Raw genomic sequence first — 22,580 nt, 5'->3', positions numbered from 1 at the left:
TATCCTATAAGATAGCTAGGTCTATACTATAGGATATACTAATATTTTAAAAGTTCCTCTACCTAGTAGCACTATTACTTGCTTAAGCTTTAAAGGCTAGTAAAGTACTCTAAGTTTTAATAGTCTATAAATATTATAAATAGCTTATAAACGCTCTATAACTCTACTAACTAACTTTTAAGATACTTAATAATAGTAAGCAATTCCCTATTATATATAGTGTAGTTTTGTCTCTCTAGTATTAGTACTATAGAGTAGTAAGTAACTAGGCGCTAGACGCCCCTAACTTTTTATAATAAGCAACCCCTAAGAGTATATCCTAAATAGTCTACTTCTAATAATATTTCTTTAGCTAGGTCCTATTATATTAGTTCTAGTCTAGATATAAATACCTTTTTTAGTATATTAAATACACTCTATTCTTCCTCTCTCTATTAAAATAGGGTGTCCTTCCTAGTTAGTTAGTTTAAAGGCGCTACTACTTTAGAAAACTTTATAATAAAATTGCGGTAGAAGTTAGTAAAACCTAGAAAACTCCTTACCTGTCTTATATTCCTAGGGGGTTCCTATTTCTATACTACCCTAAGCTTTTTAGGGTTAGGTCTAAGTAATTTGCCTGCCTTAATAATATAGCCTAGGTAGTGTACCTCCTTAATACTAAACGCACACTTCTCTAAGTCTAGGTGTAGTCCTACTTCTTTTAATAGCGTAAGTACACGCTTTACTTTTTCTATATAGTTAAACTAGTCTCCTCTTAAATAAATTAGGATATTATTAAGGTAGGCTATTATATATAATCTAAGTAACTCTATAAGCGTAGTATTAATATATTATTAGAAAGTAGATAGCGCACTACTAAGACTAAATAAATATACTAACTATTTATATAACCTAAACTAGGTATAGAAAGCTATTAAGGACTTATAACCTTCTACTATTCTAACTTTATAAAAGGTAGCGTAAATATCTACTTTTATAAACTAATTTATACTAGATAGTATATATAAAATTTTCTTAATAAGTAGTAGTAGGTATTAGTCTAAGGTTATTATGCTATTAAGTATCTAGTAATCTACACAAAGACGCTAACTGCCTAATAGCTTCTTTACTAGTAATACTAGAGCTCTAGCTATAGAAGAGCTTGCTTAGATCTAGCCCTTGTCTATTAATCTAGTAAGTTATATTCTTAGTTCTAGTAATTAATTATAAGATATAGGGTACAGGGGACCCTATAGGGGGTTAGGCTAGGTTCTATCTAGGAGAGTTATTAACTAAATATAGTAATCTATACTACCTTAGTAAGGCAGCAAACTGCTTACTAACTCTTTGTTAAACAGGTCCTTAAACTCTTGTAGTTCTAGTAGTAACTTTATCTTTCTAGTTTTATACTTAGGTTTATAGGGAACTATATTATTAGCAATATAGATAGTGTATATATTAATAGGACTTCCCTTATTAACCCTTCTTAGATATTTTATTAGTTGCAGGTTATATATTACCTATAAAATATCTAGTATATTTATTATAAAAATTTATACCTATATATCTTCCTATTAGGATCCTTAATTTAGCAACCCTGCTATAACTAAACCTAAGATAGTAGAGATATAGGTAGGATATAGGCGTCTCCCACTCTCTTGTACTACTATATTACCTACCTTCCTAATTATTAATTTGCCTTATAGGATATCTATAACAACGCCCTCTCTATAAAGCTATAGTCTACCTAGTATTAGTTAATAGGAAAAACTAGGTACTATATAAGCTAAAAGCTAAGACTACTAACTATCTAAATTATAGTCTAATACTACTAACTATGCAATTCTTGTACCCTTAGCAATTCCCTAGGTATATTATAAGGGTCGCGGGGGAATATTAATAAAGGTCCTACTAATCTATCTTACTAACTTTTCCTTAACTATACTAAAATACTAGCACCCTAAATTAACTATTACTTACACATTCTCTACTCTACCTAGAAGGAGGGGAATAAAGAAGGGATAATTATTTAACCCTGCCTTAATATCTAGGGGACACTTAATAGCCTCTACTATTAATAATTCCTTTATTATAGTGTCCTCCTTATACCCCTAAATTAGCCTAGGGTTAGGGGCAGCTAGTTTCCTAAATTAGGGCCACTTGCTAATACTACAACTATCTTAACACCTACTAGTTATAGTAATAGGGTATTAGGATATACACGTATAAAATAACTACCCTATCTATACTAGGTATAGACCTTTGCTAGTTTCTATATATTAAATAGGTCCTATAGGATCTAGTTAGGATATAATATTAGTAGTTTAGTAGGTGCACTTAATAAGGCTGCCACTTCTACTATATTTATATTACTGTCCTAATCTAAGGTAGACTTCTACTAGGGTTCCTTAGACTTACTAGCCTAAAGAAAACCTAGTTCTAAAGAGGCTATTTTAATATATACTATAATTATCTTATATTCCTCTATAGCTATATTATAGTTTATCCTAGAGACTCCCCTATTAAGGGAAACTAAGTATATATAGCTATTAAGAGATTACTAAAGTTATAAAAGCTTCTATTTATTATTCTAGTATAAACCTCCTAACTATATAAGAAGCTATATAAAATTTATAAAGAACTCTATAAAAGGCTAATTTTAGCCCTAATATAAGTGTTCTAATATAACTTAGGCGCGCTCCTGCCTATAATAGTTGCTATAATAGAATACTAGGTAGTTAAGAAACCTGCTTATATCCTAACGCTTGCGTGTACTATCCTTAAAGTATAGTGCTATAGCGCGCTAGACTATAGGCAATAACTAGGACTAAATATATATAAACCTTGCCTCCTTATCCCTAATAAAGACCTTGTCTGCACGCAGTTTAAACTCTATAGTTATTTAATAGGAGGAGAAGTTTGCCTTAGTGCTATTATATAGCAAGCTAACTAGGAAAGGTTTATATTATAAGGTAGAAGGGGGTAGAGGTAGTAGATTATTAAACCTAGCAGGCTTAGAGGAGGGTTAGGATAGAATCTAATTGCGTATTTCCTTGTTCTATTAATATAGTATAGCTATTATAGCAGAGTCTTAAGCCTATTATTCTATTAATCTATAGACCTACTATATTAGCCTTTCTACTATATTAGGTTGCACCTAATTATTCTAAATATCTAGCGTGTCTATCTCTTATTACTATTATAGTATATTTAGAAGAAGATACTAAAATACTATAGACTAGCCTTAAGGGAGAATACAATAAGCGTTAATAATAGTATTTAGTATCTTAAAAGGAGAGGTAAGCCCTCTACGACTTTTTATAGGTGTCTAGTGTGTTCGCTTAGTAGTGGTGTTAGACTTGGTCCGTCTTATGTTAGACCCAGGCTTGGGCATAAGCCTAAGCCCTTTACAAAGAGGATCTAATATTACTTTATAATAAGTGTATCTAATATAGTACCTAATTTATATTATATTTAGATATAGATTAAGCTATTAACTACTATCTATTACTACTATTCTTGCGATTATTTATTATCTTATCCTATTCACACCTATCTTAGAACTCTTAAGGTTCCTAGGACACTACCCCTAGGAACCCCCTTTTATTTAGTGTCTATTAATTTATTAGAACCTAGGTTAGAATCTAAATTAACTTTAATCCTGCCTATACTAGATTCTTTAGCTAGCTTTTTAGTAACTCGCGCAGCTAGTTTTAGAGTAGGGACAGGAGCTAGATCAGATTTAGACGTCTTCTTAATAGTCTTTTCTAGCAAAGCTAAAGCTATCTAGGTTGCCTCCTAATTTGCTACTATTTCCTCCTTAAGTTTATTAATAGCCCGCGTTATACCTTTAACTACTAATACTATCTTAAAGATACTATTATAAAGCCTACCTGATTTAGATAAGGTAGTGTAGTAGGTAGTTATTAGGATCTCTATAGCCTCTATACCCTTAGTCTAAGAGTTAGTAATAGTAATATATTTAGCTAGGTTTTAGGCAGCTTCTTAAATAGTAGCTATATATTACTTAATATCTAACTAAAAGGCCTCTAGAGTTTCCTCTTCCTTATACTCTTTATAAGGGTTTATAAATAGACTATAGCATTTATTAAGAGCACGTCTTAGGGTAGAGTACTTATAGCTAATATAGGAAGGAATCTATTATAATTATAAAAGAAACCCTATTAAACTTAGATACTAACTAGATTATAGTACTTATTCTAAGAAATATAGTACTAGTATTTCTTAGAATTCTTAGACTTAAAGTTAAAATTATTAAACTTGCCCCTAGCTATAGCCCTAATAGCTCTTATATAGAGAGCGCGATAAGCTACTAGTAGAACTCCTAGTAGTACTAGTACTAGTATAGTAAATAGTTCTAATTTAGATTAGTAATTACTTAATTATATAGATTAAATACCTACTAGATTTTAGATAGGATAGGTTAAAAGTTTTAAAAAATTAGGGATATAGGAGTAAGAAAGTTAGTAGGTAGAGGGCTAGATATAGTTAGGCTATAGATAGGGGTCTGTGCCCTAGGAAGCTAGAAGTAAAGGTAAAGGTAGAGGTAAAGGTAGAATTATTTTGCAAGAGCTTTTCTTTAATAAGGGATCTAAATATAGTTATAAGGATAGGGACTATCCTTTCTCTATAGGAGGGGGTAGTGTAATAATAGGGTAGAATTGCTTACCTATTATTCTATACTAGGTTAGGCCTAATAAAGGCCTAACTTACTAATATATATAGAGAGCAGCTCGCCTATAATTAGGATAGGCATGTTCTTCTTGTCCTTTTGTACAAGACCTATAGGTGTAGGAATCTTATCCTTTTCTATATAGACGCGCACTCCTATATGCCTTTAAGTTATATAGGATACCTTTTAGGTGCCCTACCTACCTATATTATTATAACTACTAGGTTATTAGTAGTCTCTAAGTTTCTACCTTAGCGTAATCTAATATAACTTTTCTAAAGTTACTCTAAATATAGTCTAACTAATTATATAGAAGTTCTAAACCTATAGGCTTTAGTTATTAGGAGTTCTAGTAGAGTTCTAACTATAGATATAGAGGTTAGGGCATAAACTAAACTAAATTAGTTATAAAAACTACAAATAATAATATAATATTCTTTAGAGGCTATTACTAGTAGGGATAAAGTTCTTCTTATAATATAAGAATATAGGTAGGTAGGAGCATCTATAAGGGATCTAATATAACTTAAGGGTATATAAGAGTGCGCGTCTAGATAGAAAAGGTTATAATTCCTATACCTATAGGTCTTGTATAAAAGGATAAGAAGAATTTATCTATCTATCTATAAGTATAAGGCTCCTTGTATATCTAGAGGTAGTAGGGGAGGGGCCTTAGACTAGAGTTAGAGCTATATTCAGGCTTGCAATATCTTAGCTAGTCTAATACTGAACAACTTAGGTAGGTAGGGCATCCAAAAGGTATCCTATACGACTCAAAGGCATATGGGAGTGCGCGTCTGTATAGAAAAGGATGAGATTCCTACACCTATAGGTCTTGTACGAAAGGACAAGAAGAACATGCCTATCCTAACTATAGGCGAGCTGTTCTCTATATATATTAGTAAGTTAGGCCTTTATTAGGCCTAACTTAGTATAGAATAATAGGCAGGCAATTCTACCTTATTATTATACTACCCCCTCCTATAGAGAAAGGATAGTCCCTATCCTTAGGATTAGGTTTAGATCCCTTATTAAAGAAGAGCTTTTTGCAAAATAATTCCACCTTTACCTCTACCTTTACCTTCACTTCTTCTTCCTAGGGCACAGACCCCTATCCCTAGCCTGCATATAACTAGCCCTCTACCTACTAACTTTCTTATTCCTATATCCCTAATTTTTTAAATATTTAACCTAATCTATCTAAAATCTAGTAAGTATTTAATCTATATAATTAAATAGTTACTAATCTAAATTAGAACCTTTAGCTATACTAGTACTAGTACTACTAGGAGTCCTCTCTATTACTTATCGCGCTCTCTATATAAGGGTAGTTAGGGCTCTAGCTAGGGGTAGGTTTAATAATTTTAATTTTAAGTTAAAGAATTCTAAGAAGTGCTAGTACTGTATCTCCTAGAATAAGTATTGCAATCTAGTAAGTATCTAAGTCTAATAGGGTTCCTTTACTAATTCTAGTAGATTCCTTCTTTTATTAGCTAAGAGTACTCTGCCCTTAGGGGTGCCCTAGAAGAGTATTATAGCCTAATAGGAAACCCTACTAAAGGGGATAAGGATAAAGAGGCTATAGTTACTTATTAGAAGGATATTAAGTAGTTTAAGGCTACTATTTAAGAAACTACCTAAAACCTAGCTAAGTGCGTTACTATTACTAATACTTAGACTAAGGGTATAGAAGCTACTAAAATCTTTATAGCTATCTATTATACTACTATATCTAATTTATATTAGCTTTAGAATAGTATCTATAAGATAGTCTTAGTAGTTAGGGGCTTAATAAGGGCTATTAATAAACTTAAGGAGGAATTAGCACTAAATTAGGAGGTAACCTTCCTAGTGTAGGCTAAGATAAAGGCGTTCCACGAGAAGGAGTCTAAATTAGTCCTAGCTCCTGTCCCTGCTCCTACACCTGCTCCTAAGCCTGCTGCACTAGTTGTCTAGAAGCTAGCTAAGAAAGATAGTCTAGGTGCTATCTTAGCTAATATAGAGTCTAAACTAGGTTCTAATAAAGAGATAGATATAGAATAAAGAGGTTTCCTAGGGGTAGTGTCCTAGGAACCTTTAAGGTTCTAGGTTAGTTCTATATAGGATATAATAATAAATAGTAATAAGAATAATAGTAATAGATAGTAGTTAATAGATAATATATAGCTAAATAGGATATAAATTAGTCCTAATATTAGGTATAATTATTATAAAGTAATGTTAGATCCTCCTTATCTATTTCCTAGGCTTAAATCTATTTTAGTAAGCTGCGTAAGGGACCTAGCTAATTTAGATACTATTAGTAGAATACCTATAATTTATAGGGAGCACCTATAAAGTTAGAGGTAGGATACTAAATAGGATTAGGATTATATCTAACCTACTTAACCTTATATTTTAGCTTAGATTAATATAATTTGCTAGCTAGGATTTCTTCTACCTCCTATTCCTCTATACCTTGTATAGGTGTACTAGGGGGTTTTAGAGCCTCTTGTCTAGGTAATAGGTCTTAGGGATCTTTATATAGTATATTAGGAGAGAAAACGTTATAGATCTTAGAACTAGGTAGTAATTAGAGGCAAGACGCGTTTCCTACTTATTCTAATACCTTAAAGGGATCTTCCTATTATTTAGATAGTTTTTAGCTAGGTTATAAAATAGTAAGATTAGTAGTAGATAGATAAATATAGTTACTAACCTTCTAGTTAACTAGATAGTAATAGTAATTAGTAGCAGAGCGTATTTAGTCTTAAGCTCTTTCTATATTTTCTTTAGTAATCTTCTAGGCGTTATATATCTAAGTAGCAAGGGATAAGGCGTCCTTATAGTTTAGTTTCTCTAGTATAGTAGATAGGGTCTTTTCTAGTTTCTAATACTAACTTTACTTTAGTAAGAAACTAAAGAGGAGCTAATATAGAGCTATACTAATAGATAAATATAGAAGAGTACTTTAGGCATAGGCTATTATAGGTAGTAGGTTACTCTAGTTATCTTAGTAATAGGATATAAAAGGCCTTAGTCTCTAATTAATATACTTATTTATAATCTTAGTTTGTCTATTAGTTTATTTGTAGTAGGTAGTAGAGAGCTTAACTTTAGTGCCTATAATCTAATAGAACTTAGACTAGAAACTAGATATAAACTAAGGGCCTTAATTAGAAATAATAGTATCTAGAGTATATCTAAATTAGTACACCTACTAAATAAATAAGGTAGCTATACCTTAGGCGTCTATAGTTTTATAGCAAGGGATAGTAATAGCTTGCTTTAATAGGCAATTAATAATAACTATAATCTAATTATAACCACGTTAATCCTAGGGAAAATCCTTAAAATTAATGCACAGGTGTTGTATTAGTAGACTAGGGATAGGAAGGGGGTAGAGTATACTAGGGAGTTAGTGCTATCTTAGGTGCCCTCTCCTATATAGGATATAGTTCTAAACGTAGCGTTTATAGGTAGTCTCTATACCTTTCTAGTAGTAATATTAGGCTAGAATCTAATAGGTTTTAGTAGCTAATAGGTAGGTAGTAGATACTTAATTATAAGCCTTACAAATTAGTCTAGTATATAAGACTAATCTAGTAGGCACGCAAAGTTAATCCTAGTAGAGAAGGAGTCTATTTTCTATCTAATAGTGCTTAGGCAACTTTAATCTTTCTATTAGGAATAAGGACCTATTTTCTTAGAGAAGAGTTTTAATAAGTTCTAGGGATCTAAGAGTTATAGGGTTCTAAACTACTATAATTAAAGCAAGGATTAGTAAGGAACGCTTAGCTAGGTAGTCTTGCGCTAAGTTAGAGTTAATTTAGGGGTATAACCTATCTAGGGTAATTATTACTTATAAGTAATTATCCCTTTAAGTAGTCTTTAGGTTAATTATATCCTGTTCCCTTCTACTTAGGATATTAGCTTAGGCGTTGTAAGATCTAGGAGTATACATAATTTAGAAGTTAAAGGGACTTATAACCTCTAGCTATCTAGCTTACCTAGCACTAAGGACTTTAGTAGATATAAAGTACTCTAGTGCTCTATAGTCTGTGTATACTCTAATAAGGTGCTAAGTACTTATTAGGTTAGCACGCTATTTCTTAAAGGCGCAGATTATTATAAACAATTCTTTGTTATAGATTTCCTAGTTAAGTTTAGAACTAGTAAGGGTCTAACTAAAGAAGGATATAGGGTACTATTTCCTATTAGGATGCTCCTATAAGAGGATAGCTATAATAACTCTATTAGAGGCGTCTATCTTTAGTTTTAGAGGGTACTTAGGATAGAAGTAAGCTAAGCTTAGGATTGCTAGCAGGGCATTCCTAAGCTAGTTAAAGGCTTGTTAGCATTCTAAAGTCTATACAAATAGGGTAGCAGGGCTCTAGAGAGTAGTTAAGGGCTTAGCTGTCTTAGAGAAGTTTTCTACAAATTACTAGTAGAATCTAGTAAATCCTAGGAAGGACTTTACTCTAGTTATTATCTTAGGAGCGGACTAGTTTCTAAGTACTTTAACTTTATTAGGATCTACCTCTAAGCCTTTATTAGTAAGGATATATCTAAGGTAATAGGTACAGGTTGTATAGAATTTGCTTTTCTTAATATTAGCCTGTAATCTAGTAGAATAAAGACGCTTAAGGACTTTTTAAACATAGTCCTTATAAGTAGCAAGGTTTTTAGAGTAGATAAGGATATTATCTAGATAGGTAATATAGAAGTTATCTAAATAATCTATTAGTATATTATTTATATAGCGCTAATAGGTTGCAGGTCTGTTATATAGCCTAAATAGTAGGACTTTGTATTTATAGGCACTATACCTAGTATAGAAAGTAGTATACTCCTCTAAGTTAGGGTCTATTTAGATCTTATTAAAGGCAGCACAAATATCTAGCTTAGTAAAGATTTTTACTTTAGCTAGCTAGGATAATAGATTATCTATATAGGGTATTAGATACGCGTCCTTTCACGTTAAGCTATTAAGCTTACAGTAATCTATATAGATCCTAAGGCCTCTATTTAGCTTCTTAATATATAGGATAGGAGAGGTAAATAGGCTCTAACTAGTCTTAATAAAACCTTTCTATAGGTGCTCTTATATATATTCCTTAGTAGCCTAGAGTTCCTTAGTATTTTAATAATAGAGGGGACTCTAGTAGTTTAGAAGGGGTTCCTTTAGGACTATCTTATAGTTATAAGGCTAGTAGATTAGAAGTTTATTAGCCTTAGCCTTGTTAAAGACGTCCTAATAGGAGTTATAGTTAGATAGGAGCTTCTAATCTAGTAGGCTGTTGTTAAGAGTGTCCTATTTAGATAGGGTTTAGATCCTACGCTTAATCTTATATAGGCTAGTAGTAAAGAATTTATTAGAAGATTTTTTTATATTAAAATAGAAAGTATTAGTAGAAATAGTAGTAATTTAGAATTTTATAGGTAGGGTAATAGTTAGCAATTAGACTAGGGTAGGTGGCGTAATAGGTTTAGTAGTAGCCCTATAAGTAGCTAGAATTTTAAGTATACCACGTATCCTATTAATTAAACTAGGACTATTTTAGTTCTAGTTCTCCTCTTAATCCTAAAGGGCGTCTCTTTGTAAGATATTATAGGTAACTAGAGTAGATAGCACTTGCTAGTAGAGTTGTACTAGAATAGGAGGTGCGGGGTTATAGGTTAGAGGATATTTCTCTAGCTAGATTAGTTAAGATTTATCTATATTAATTAGGATTTAGAACTATTTCAGCTAGTATTATCTAATAATATAATCCTAAGAACCTAAGTCTACTATTATAAAGGGGTAGTTATAAACCTTTTAGCTACTAACTATTATATAAAGCTAAATATAGTAGGCAACTAGAGAGGTAATCTAATCCTAGAACCCTTTAATAGTAAGCTTATATAGTAGCTTTTAGATAGGTACCCTAAGTGTAGAAGAGATATTATAAGTAATTTTTAAATTAAGAAATAAGTAACCTTAGGCCCTAGTATCTACTAAAGCGTTTAGGCAAATACTAGATCTATTAAGGTATAAGGTTATACATGTAAGTAAATAGGAACTAATAAATAATTTAGTTAAGAAAAGGTTTAATAGGTTATATTAAGTTAGGCCTAGAAAGGAGGATCCTCCTAGGCGTTGTTATTTCCTATCTAATAGCTATCTAAATTAGTTAATTTAGTAGCTTCTTCTTCCTTAGAATTCTTAACAACCTATTCTATATCTATAGCCTAAATCCTAGGGGGTTTAGGGTAGTTACTAGAGAAGTGCCTAGGCTTTCTATAATTGAAGCAAGTTACTAAGGTTCCTATTATAGTAGCGCTAGGAGTGGCTAGCGTAGTAGATAGGGGTTAATTATTTTAAGGGGTAGTGCCTTATTATTATAAGTAGGGTATATAAGGTTTAGCTATTAAAGGTCTATTATAGGGTTTCTAATTAGCGTCTAAATAGGACTAGTTTCTAGAGTATTAGAAGGGGGTTAGTCCTTTTCTAGATAATAGAGTAGTCTAGGTAGGAGTAGATAAAGTAGGGTATAGGTAGCGTTCTATATTAAAAGTAGTAAGATAATCTACTATAGTCTTAAAATTATTATACTAATTCTATTAGAAAGCAAGATTTAGTATCCTTAGGGAAGGTGTAATCTTTATCTAGAGGTAGTAATACTACTTTAATTAGGGTACTTCTCCTCTAATAGCAAGACTCTAGAATTATAACTTAAAAGTAGGGAACATCTCTATATTAGTTATATATAGGTAGTTAAATATAGTCTAACTCTTAGCTATCTTATTTCTAGTAATAAAGTAAGTTTAAAGGAGGGTAATTATTTCCTTAGCTTTTTAGAACTAAAGACTTAGGGAATTAGATAGGTAACGTGGCTCTAAGTATTCTTTTGCTAGTCCTAAGCAGTGTCCCTAGACTAACGCTATCTAAGCTCTAGAAGAGGGGTAGTAATTAGCGTTAATTTCTAGCCTATCCTAGATAGATGCTTGCTATTATCTAAAAGTAGGATTAGTACTATTACTAAGTATAGAGATATTTAGCGTCTTTTTAGATTATCTCTTAGCTTTTATAGTATACACTATAGGGTTTAATATAGAAGCTAAAGACTAGCTAGGTTAGGTAGTACCCTATATCTCCTTATAGAGGGAGGTGTTATATAACTAATTAGTAAGTTGCTTAACTTATTCCTCTAACCTCTCCTTTTTAGATAGGGTTAACATGTATTTATCTTTAAGGGAGGTGTTACTTTAAGATTTCCTAGGAGCACAAGGTACCTTAAGAGATAGATAGGAAGCAGGTCCTTTAAGGAGGGCGTTATTAATTAAGTCTTCCTTATCTAATTTCTTTCTATTAGTAAATAGGCTTTTAAAAGTAGCTAAACTAGATACCCTTCCTTTGCCTTTGTCTAATATTTTGTAGTTAATAAGAATAATAAATCTTTTCTTTTTAGGGGGGTTAGTTATAGGAGGATATTAGCTTTGCCTCTAATTCCTCTAGGCTTTTAGTAGTCTCTAGGTCTCTACCTTAACGCAATCTAACGCGATTTTTCTAAAGGTAATCTAGCACTACCTATAGGTCTAGAAGTCTAAGCCTATAGGCTTTGGTTGTTAGAAGTTCTAATAGCTATTCTAACTATAGAGTTGCAGGGTTAGGTAGCTACTAGAACTAAATTAGTAGCTTAAAATAATAATAAATGCGATATTCTTGAATGCTATTACTAGCTAGGATAATATTCTTCTTGTAATATAACAACTTAGGTAGGTAGGGCATCTAAAAGGTATCCTATACAACTTAAAGGTATATAGGAGTGCGCGTCTATATAGAAAAGGATAAGATTCCTACACCTATAGGTCTTGTACAAAAGGACAAGAAGAATATACCTATCCTAACTATAGGCAAGCTGTTCTCTATATATATAAGTAAGTTAGGCCTTTATTAGGCCTAACTTAGCATGGAACAATAGGCAGGCAATTCTACCTTATTATTACAAAGGGGTAGTGCCTTATTATTATAAGTAGGGTATATAAGGTTTAGCTATTAAAGGTCTATTATAGGGTTTCTAATTAGCGTCTAAATAGGACTAGTTTCTAGAGTATTAGAAGGGGGTTAGTCCTTTTCTAGATAATAGAGTAGTCTAGGTAGGAGCAGATAAAGTAGGGTATAGGCAGCGTTCTATATTAAAAGTAGTAAGATAATCTACTATAGCCTTAAAATTATTATACTAATTCTATTAGAAAGCAAGATTTAGTATCCTTAGGGAAGGTGTAATCTTTATCTAGAGGTAGTAATACTACTCTAATTAGGGTACTTCTCCTCTAATAGCAAGACTCTAGAATTATAACTTAAAAGCAGGGAATATCTCTATATTAGTTATATATAGGTAGTTAAATATAGTCTAACTCTTAGCTATCTTATTTCTAGTAATAAAGTAAGTTTAAAGAAAGGTAACTATTTCCTTAGCTTTTTAGAATTAAAGACTTAGGGAATTAGATAGGTAACGTGGCTCTAAGTATTCTCTTGCTAGTCCTAAGTAGTGTCCCTAGACTAACGCTATCTAAGCTCTAGAAGAGGGGTAGTAATTAGTGTTAATCTCTAGCCTATCCTAAATAGATACTTGCTATTATCTAAAAGTAGGATTAGCACTATTACTAAGTATAGAGATATTTAGCGTCTTTTTAGATTATCTCTTAGCTTTTATAGTATATACTATAGGGTTTAATATAAAAGCTAAAGACTAGCTAGGTTAGGTAGTACCCTATATCTCCTTATAAAGGGAGGTGTTATATAACTAATTAGTAAGTTATTTAACTTATTCCTCTAACCTCTTCTTTTTAGATAGGGTTAATATATATTTATCTTTAAGGGAGGTGTTACTTTAAGATTTCCTAGGAGCATAAGGTACCTTAAGAGATAGATAGGAAGTAGGTCCTTTAAGGAGGGCGTTATTAATTAAGTCTTCCTTATCTAATTTCTTTCTATTAGTAAATAAGCTTTTAAACGCGGCTAAACTAGATACCCTTCCTTTACCTTTATCTAATATTTTATAGTTAATAAGAATAATAAATCTTTTCTTTTTAGGGGGTTTAGGTATAGAAGGATATTAGCTTTACCTCTAATTCCTCTAGGCTTTTAGTAGTCTCTAGGTCTCTACCTTAACGCAATCTAACGCGATTTTTCTAAAGGTAATCTAGCACTACCTATAGGTCTAGAAGTCTAAGCCTATAGGCTTTAGTTATTAGAAGTTCTAATAGCTATTCTAACTATAGAGTTATAGGGTTAGATAGCTACTAGAACTAAATTAGTAGCTTAAAATAATAATAAGTGTAATATTCTTAAATACTATTACTAGCTAGGAGGATATTCTTCTTATAATATAACAACTTAGGTAGGTAGGGTATCTAAAAGGTATCCTATATAACTTAAAGGCATATAGGAGTGCGCGTCTATATAGAAAAGGATAAGATTCCTATACCTATAGGTCTTGTACAAAAGGATAAGAAGAATAATGCCTATCCTAACTATAGGCGAGCTGTTCTCTATATACATTAGTAAGTCGGGCCTTTATTAGGCCTAACTTAGCATGGAACAATAGGCAGGCAATTCTGCCTTATTATTACAAATACAAACTAGAACAAGGGCTTGCACTTGTTATATTAATATTTGTATGTATTTATATATAGGCTAAAGTGCCCCTTAAAAGAATCTGTATTCTATGTTTTTATAGCATGCTAAGGCTATAGAATTCCCGAAGTGAGTCTGATCTTGTAAGTGAAAGCACACGGTCGTGCTCTAAGGCCTCTTCCTCCTTGAACTTGGAGATAAGGTCGATCGTACTCGTTCTCACACTAGCCATACTCGTGTTATCGTCTCTCGCTCCAACATGATTATCAGTCGATCTAAAGCTTGGTCGTACATTTTGAAGGCTGCAAGTACTCCTATGACTCCATTGGCTTGGTTGGCGAGAATGCCCGAGGCCTTGGGAAGTGAAAGGGGTCGAATGCCTGGTTACCCGTCTGTCGTCTATGCTTCTTCGCATCGCCAGACCGAGATTTGTGGAACCAGGGTCAGCTTCGAAACTTGCACGAGGAAATGAGGGTATACAATCGTCATAGTAGACTGACCAAACCCGTGCTTGATCTTGGGCATGCTCCAAGTCATCAGCCCCGTCGCGAAAGGAAAGTTCGTTGAGATTCGGTGCAGAGGAATTGCGACGTGGGCGCAGCGTCGCCATGGAGTCTCCTGCTAGGAGATTGCCGCATCTGACATGATTGCTAACCTCACCCGGATTCTCCGTGCCGGTCCATACGTCGGGGACAAGCTCCAATTCGGGAAATTCCAGGATGCCACCCGATGCAACGGAGCTGCGATGGCCCCTGCCATGCCGGCGGAACTCTGTACTTTGACTTCGAAACATCTTTGTGTAATTCTTCATCAACGCTTTACCGAAGGTCATGGAGTTACTTTTTGCCATTCGGCCGCTACCGACCTTCTTCTTCGTCTTCTTCCTCTTTTCGCCGGGGAGTAACACGGGCGAAGGCAAGCATTCAGTAGGATCGATGAGATCGTCGTCGTGGGTCTCATTCCTCGCTGATGCAAATCTGATGGCAGCCTCCAACGCAAAATCACGAGTCTCGACACGATCCATTCTACCTGCAGAGAAGGTACGGTCATGGCGTGTATGCGATGGATAACGCCCCCATGCACCTACCACCTCAGTGGCATCACCCTGCCCTTCGAATGCGGCCGACACAATGTGCTCTGATTCCACGTCTTCTCTCCCCTCTATGGCGCGGCGGCGAAGCATGGAAACGGGAGGTAATCCGGGATTCTGGCCACATCCCGGACCTGGTGGAAACAAAGGTCTGCAAGATTGTTCAGTCCCACCAAGGACTGAGAAAGAAGGGTCCAAGTCCTCCATGACGCTATTATGCCGGGCGTTGACGCTTCCACTACGCTCGCGAAAGAGGCTGTGAGGCAGTGTAAGATCCCTATCTCTTTGAAGGAACATGGAGGCTTTCTCCTCCTGATGCGCTTGCATAGCACGATCCCATACTTGATTTGCACCTTTGCTCCTTCCCAGAACCTCATGTTTAGCCTGTAAGCTAATCAACGGATGTGATTGCCGGTGTTCTCTATCGAGAGGAACAAGCAATGTGTCGATAGGACCGTCCGTGGACATGATAGTACAATTTGGCTGCAGGTTCGCCTCGCTCTGACTACGCAAACTGAGCCGCTTTGGGTTCAGAAACTTGGCGATCGATGATGAAGGTGTCAGCCGCTTCTTTGGCGGGGACGGGTTGAAGTCTTCTCGAAATTTAGACGTCTTCGTATCTGCAACGCTGTTTTTGCGCGCCAACGGCATAATTGTTGCAAACTTGGAATTCTCAGCACTTGGTGCGCGAGCGCATGTAGTGTCATCCACGGAATGTTGTAGAACAGGTCGCCGGCTTGCCCTGTCGGTATGCATTGCCTCGTCAGTAGATGGGCAAGATTGTGAACGTCGACAAGTTTTGTTATCGAATGCCGAGGCACTGAAGGTACGGTGGTGGCATGCACTTTGCGGAAGGTTGATTAAGGATCCACCAAGACTTCCTGGCGGACTCTGCGGTCTACTTAAGTATAGCGAGGACGCTGCGTCCGGCCGGTCGTCTCGATTGATAGGAATGACTTTTCCCCACTTACTGGGTACTTTGTTACTTGCAAAGCCGGAGCTAGAAGTTTGACGGTCGTGCCGAGGGATTTGCCTATGGCTGAGTGTATGGCGACTCTGGACTGGAACAGTGCGTTGCTGAAGCGGGGAATGCGTAGTAGGGAGCTCTGGGGCGTCAACAAGCTGATCCCACGACAGAAGTGAACCAGATCGTAGATGATGCGAGATACGCATGCTGTAGAGGTGTACAGAACGGCGAGGATTCTCCTCACTCTCCACCTCCTCCCCATCTTTTGATCCTTGACCATACTCTGTGACTCCTCCGGACATGATATTATCTCGCACGGAAGCACAAACTGATCTTGATGGCCGAGGGCTTTCGGTCAGTGTTGGCTGTTGCACACGAATTTCTACCGCGTGGGCTGAGCTGTCAGCGGATGGTTTCAGATCTGTACAATTCACAATTGTAGCGGAACCTTTTTCAACGACCAAGAAATTTCCGCTTTCGTCCCACCCATGGGTAGTGTCTGGCTTTGTCTCACCTGGTCTCGAATGTGCAAGATGTGGCGGAGCCGGAAATTGCGAGAGACGTAGACTTTTGTGCATAGCCTCGGACCATGGCACACCGTCAGCGTCATAGGTAGATAGACTAGGCAGCCTCAATGGCGAAATTGGTGACGGCTTTGGCAGGCCCATGGAGGTCGCCGAGTGCGAGCGTCTTAGCCTGTGGTCTTTTTCTCTGGGAGCATCTGATCGAAAATTGGGAGTGCTTAGAACTTGACTAACCCGATTTGAGAAAGACATTGGTATTGGCTTTTGCACATAGGGTGGTAGGATACAATTGGACTCTGCGCTGATGCGACCCTTGGTAGACGAAGATGGTGTAGGCTTGCTACATACCATTAGCAGGCGTAAAACTAGGCAGTCTGCGTGAAATACAGTACCTTCCAATAGACGGTGTCCACTCGATGCTATGTACGCTCAATCGTTTGCTTGTTGTCTTCTTGCCAATTCTGTTGGCAATGTCGTCCAGCATCTCGGCGTCCGAGTCATATCCGCCCTGTTCGGACTTCTTGTCACTGAGAAGATGTTTGCGGAGCTCCTTCTTTGCAACTCTGAACTGTTCATTGGGGGCCTCTCTCGGTTGTACAATCATCGTGCTGGACTCCTCGGTGATGGTCTCGTCGGCCTTGTGAGACACTGCACCCGGAACTGTGAGGTCATGGGCTGACGCTTCTTTGGAGAATTTGCGCCTGATAATAGATCGCATACTTGACATCTTGTGCAAACTGCGAAGACTCTGCATTGACGGCCGGCCAAAACGTGGGCGAGGTATGGGAGCGGGCAGGGCCCGTTTGTCAGAGCCGGCCTCAGCACTGTCGAATAACTCGCGAAGCACATGCAGATCCTCAGAGCGCGCACTCGTAAAGTGGGACGTAGGGGAGCCTTCTGCTTGTAGGAGAAGAGGACGGTTTGCAGGCGTAGGCTGGGGGACACGTGCGTTTGGTAACTCAGGGGAGTCGGCTCGAGCCTCATCCTCCTCTGCTATGCAGCATAACTTCGAGGCCATTGCTGCGAGGAGATTCGATTGTAAAGGCGAACGGAGACGGTGAGAGAGAAATGGGAGAGTCGTTACAGGCCGAGAAACAAGAGCACCAATGGCCAGGTAGGAAACATGAAAAAGTCTGCACGCTCTCCAAACAAAGAGGAGAATGGCTCTCCAAAGAAAGAGAAGAATGGCTCTCCAAAGGAAAGCAAATACGCTCGCAAAGAAAAGGGAAACTGGGGTTATGTCAGGTGAGAAGACGACGATGATGCATCGTGGCGTATGACCGCGACTGCCTGTGCGTCTAGATGAGCAAGAGCGACCAGATCTCACAAGCCGTTACTGCCTCGCATTTTACAGACTGTGGATCCGATACATCAATGTCCTCCTTCTAGGTGTGTGCAGGTGAACATGAAGAAACAGGTAGCGGCCGACTGCAACTTTGCTTCTACCAAGGCTATGTTTTCGGTACGGAAGCCCCAGACTCGAGTCTGGCAATTTCTCAACCCGTGTCTTCTTCCCCGACGCGGCTTCGGCATACAATTTCTGATGCTCAATCCACTCCGCCACACCTTTGGTGCATAGCTCGCCCACCTCATGCCATCTGCCCTCGCTCGCAGCTTTCCGTATGCGGGTAGAGCTCACCCCGACAGATCCCACAGCCTTGGTCATGATGATGTTGCGTGCCCATGCGGGATCAAAGCCCTGATCCTCCAATCCTCCCTCTCGGAGATTGCGTAGAAACTGGTCCTGCTCTTCGATTGTGCCGAAACGTGAAGAGGATGCGTCCCTCGCATCTGACGGCCGCTGTGTGACGAGCAGCTTGTGGTTGGCGGCGAAAAAGGGCTTGAGCGCAGAGAGGGGTGGGTTGTGGTTTGGATAGTATTTGGCATCGCAGAAGCGGATAAGCGTATCGTAGCCTACAAGGTGGACATGACTGGGGTTCGACGTGTAAACCAACGGTTTGCTTTCTGCTATTGCGGCCGATTTATCACTGTAGTATGGCTCTTTGGTAAGGCCGATGTCAATGGATACATTGCCTGTGTCAGTGTCCAGCTGCGGAGCTATACCGGTACCGGTACTCTTTAAGCTATGTGACAAGTCTTGAGCGAAGAGGGTCATGAGCGCGATGCGCTGCACGAAGCTTGCGGGACTCGGCGCCTTGTCTGCATTGTGTGTACTGAAGAGGAGTAGCACTCTACAAGGACTGGGTTCTAAAGGTGCATGCTGTCGGAGGGCGCCTGTAACGAGGGCCAAGTGGGCGACTGAAGGCGGATTGAACGATGAATCGAGAATGTATAGCGTCTTGGGCTGCGTCGCTGTTGCATTCACGGTTTGCACCACGCGGAATCTGGCAGACGACGACCGTGTAAAGGCGTGAAGTACCGCCTCCAGCTCAGGTAACAGTCCGCTCACGAATGCGGTTCGTGAAGCCATATCAGCCATTCGTGACGCGCAATGCTATCCAGTCGCAGCTCTGCATCTCCAAGTAGGTATCTGATAGTTTTAACTTATCTCATGAATCAGATGCTCTGACTGAAATTTGGCGTTCCGCCTATCCTATTTAGGCCTGGTGGCACGCAAGCGCGCCGCTAGTAAACTTATGCAAACTTCTAAACTAATAGGAGGGCAGGAATATATTTAATTATCTTCTAAAAACTTCTAGGCTAATAGGAGGGTAGAATAGCTATTTTAGCTAGAGCGTCTAAGGGAAACTAGGGCTTAGTTTAGTAATACGTGATTTTAACTTATTAGTAGCTAGGATTCTACCTTTAATACTATATATTATATCTTTAACTATATTATTTTCCTACCTTACTAGCACTATCTAATAGCCTATCTTCTATAGTGTAACTTTTGTTACCTCTTACTATCCCTATAACTATATACTATTACTTAGCGTGTCTAGAAATAGCATATTATTATATTACTAATGCTATATAATTAATAATATTTAATATACCTATTACCCCTATTAGACCTAGGCTAGATAGTAAGACGCCTAGTTAGTTACTTATTAACTTTATGCTACTATAAGGATACTCTTAATTTAGTATACTATACTAGAGCTATTATAGCACCCCTATTAAACGCACCTCCCTTAATTATATATAGCAAAGATCTACCTCTAATAGATAGCTTATATTCTCTTCCTGCACTTACTATATAAGTAAAGATACAAAGATAAATAAGGTCCTCCTATTATTTAGAGAAATAGGGTAGTTATTTAAGATATTTATAGCTATATTTACTAGTATTAGGGAGAATAAATACTTAGTTATATCTACTAGTTAATAATATAATACTATTAAGAAGTAATATAGGATTATAAAGGACGTCTTTTTAGAGCTCTATAATAAGGATATATTTAAAGAGTAGCCTATTATTATATAGTATTAGCAAGAATTAAGCGCGTTAATCTAGTTACTACCCTTTAGAGTATATATAACTAGGACCCTAGTAGAGGATTTTAACTTTAGTAGTGTAACTTATCTTATAAAGATAGACGCTCCTATTTTATACTATATACTTTATAGGTGTCTATAAAACTAATATACCTTTTTAACCTTATACTAGGCTAGTAATATAACTCTTATATATATAAAGCGCCTCTTCTTAGTTACTATAATCCTATACTATTTATTTACCTAGGAGAGCTCTAACGTGTTTATTACGTGTTTAGGTTTATATTTTTAAGCCTCTAGAGTTCCTTAATAAGTTATAGAGATATTATCTAGCCTTAGACTTATATATTTATATAGGTATATTAACACCTAAGCCTTAAGGCTAGCTAACTTTACTATAGTACGTATAACGCTAGGTTCTTAACTTATATAATTCCCTAGCTACTAGTAGCACTAGCCTCTACTAGTCTTCTATAACCTCCTATAAACTTTTATAAACTTCTATAACTTCTATAAACTTCTATAAACTTCTATAAACTTCTATAAACTTCTATAAACTTCTATAAACTTCTATAAACTTCCTAGGCTAGCTAAGCCTACTAAGCCTTACCTCCTCTAAACTTCTATAAACTTCTATAACCTCCTAGGCTAACTAACTAGCCTACCTACTAGTAAGCCTTGCCTCCTCTAAACTTCTACAACCTCCTAGGCTAACTAATAAGCCTACCTGCTAGTAAGCCTTGCCTCCTCTTCTTTATAACTATAAACGTATACCTATAGTATATACTAATATATAGTATAGTCTAAATTACGCGCTAGTATATTAGATCTATAGGTAGTTATTATTTATAATAATATTAACTTTACTAATTATAAGCGCTATAAAGACATTAGAAATTAAGTAGTATTCTAGTTATTTACTAACACTACGTATATTATATATCTAGAACTTCTAGTTAGTAGTCTATATTAAGGTATGCATAACCTAACCCTCCTACTATCTCTTACTAATATTATTCTAAGCCTAGTAGTATCTAGGGGTAATAATATAGGCGTGTAGATATTATAGTTTTTAATTATAGACGCCTTATAATATCTCTATCTAAGCGCTGTACATAGTATATTTAAGCAAGATCTAGACCTAGAGCTAATATTTCCTACTATTAATATACTACTACCTTATAAGACTAAGATAGTCTAGTTTATAGGAATTAAACATAACAAGAGCTTAATAGAAGGGACCTTTACTATTTATAATAATATATTTCTAGATTAGTTAGGCTATAAGATCTATAATAACCCTATACCTAATAATATCTTCCTTAAGTAGATATTCCTCCTATATAGTAACTAACTTACTATTAACTATATCTATATAGTTATATATAAAAGCTAGCAGGCTTAATATACCTATAATTAGTAATAATAGGTGTAGCCTATATTAGTATAGTTTTACGTATAGATAAACCTTTTAAACACTATTATCTATATATATTAGGCACTAGAGAAGGGCTAGTTAAAGTTAGATTACTACCTTATAATTAATATAATACAATAGGGCTGTATAATAAGTACTTAGGATAATGCAAAGTTCTACTTAATAGACCCTATTATTACCTAAGGATACTAGGTATAGATTATATCTCTCTTTTACTATTATATAGTCTAGATAGGAGTCTTAATAGTAGATAGCTCTAGGTTTAGTAGCTTTAAAGAAGTAGATATAGTTATCTCTCTATTAACCCTAGAGTAGTTTATATAAATAGTTAAGGATATCTACTAGTCTATTCTATTATATAAGGCGTAGAAAAGTCCTTATTCTAATAAGGACTTCTATTCTATATATTACCTCCTATAAGAGGTAGAGTTATTCCTTACTCTACGCCACGCTATAAGAGCAGGTAATATTAGTATACTCTAGCGCCTTATAGACCCCCTTACTATTATATTCTATAGCGCTAGCTAATAGAATTACGCAAAAGAGATACTATATTATTATTAGAACCTATCCCCTGTTAATAATAACGTCCTCTAATACTTAATCTTAGCTTCTAGTTTAGTAAATATAACTAGGTTACTAGGCAAGTTTAAGCTAATTAATCTTGTACTAAAGTATCTTAATAGTAGTTATAAGCTAGACCTCTATAATAAGAAAAACTCTATATATAATATTAAACACGTATTCTAGTAGACTGTGTTATATAGCGCGTATATAGGCAACCTCTAGAGGTAGATAGAGAGGATATTTAGCAAAAATATAACTAGTAAGCATACCTCTAATAATATAGTAGATAATATATTTTATCTTATATAGTTACTACTTATAG

General features: G+C 36.0%; 2 protein-coding genes across 2 annotated transcripts; both read right to left on the bottom strand.

Annotated features, from left to right (window-relative positions):
- Positions 1-14,492: 14,492 nt before the first annotated feature.
- IAQ61_000108 (uncharacterized protein) lies at positions 14,493-17,872 on the bottom strand (the record flags this gene model as incomplete). The annotated part of the gene is made up of 3 exons (XM_066094535.1): positions 14,493-14,653; positions 14,712-17,194; positions 17,247-17,872. The coding sequence occupies 3 exons, from the start codon at positions 17,870-17,872 to the stop codon at positions 14,493-14,495; spliced, it is 3,270 nt and encodes a 1,089-aa protein (XP_065955388.1).
- A 330-nt stretch (positions 17,873-18,202) lies between these two features.
- Positions 18,203-19,294, bottom strand: IAQ61_000107 (uncharacterized protein; the record flags this gene model as incomplete). Its single annotated transcript, XM_066094534.1, has 1 exon — positions 18,203-19,294. One exon carries the CDS (start codon positions 19,292-19,294, stop codon positions 18,203-18,205), a length of 1,092 nt encoding a protein of 363 aa, XP_065955387.1.
- Positions 19,295-22,580: the final 3,286 nt, after the last annotated feature.

The sequence above is a fragment of the Plenodomus lingam genome, assembly GCF_022343315.1.
Source record: "Plenodomus lingam strain CAN1 chromosome Unknown contig_1, whole genome shotgun sequence".
NCBI classification, from domain to species: domain Eukaryota; kingdom Fungi; phylum Ascomycota; class Dothideomycetes; order Pleosporales; family Leptosphaeriaceae; genus Plenodomus; species Plenodomus lingam.
Note: the sequence above shows the minus strand (reverse complement) of the source record. Positions and strands in the feature narration are given on the sequence as shown.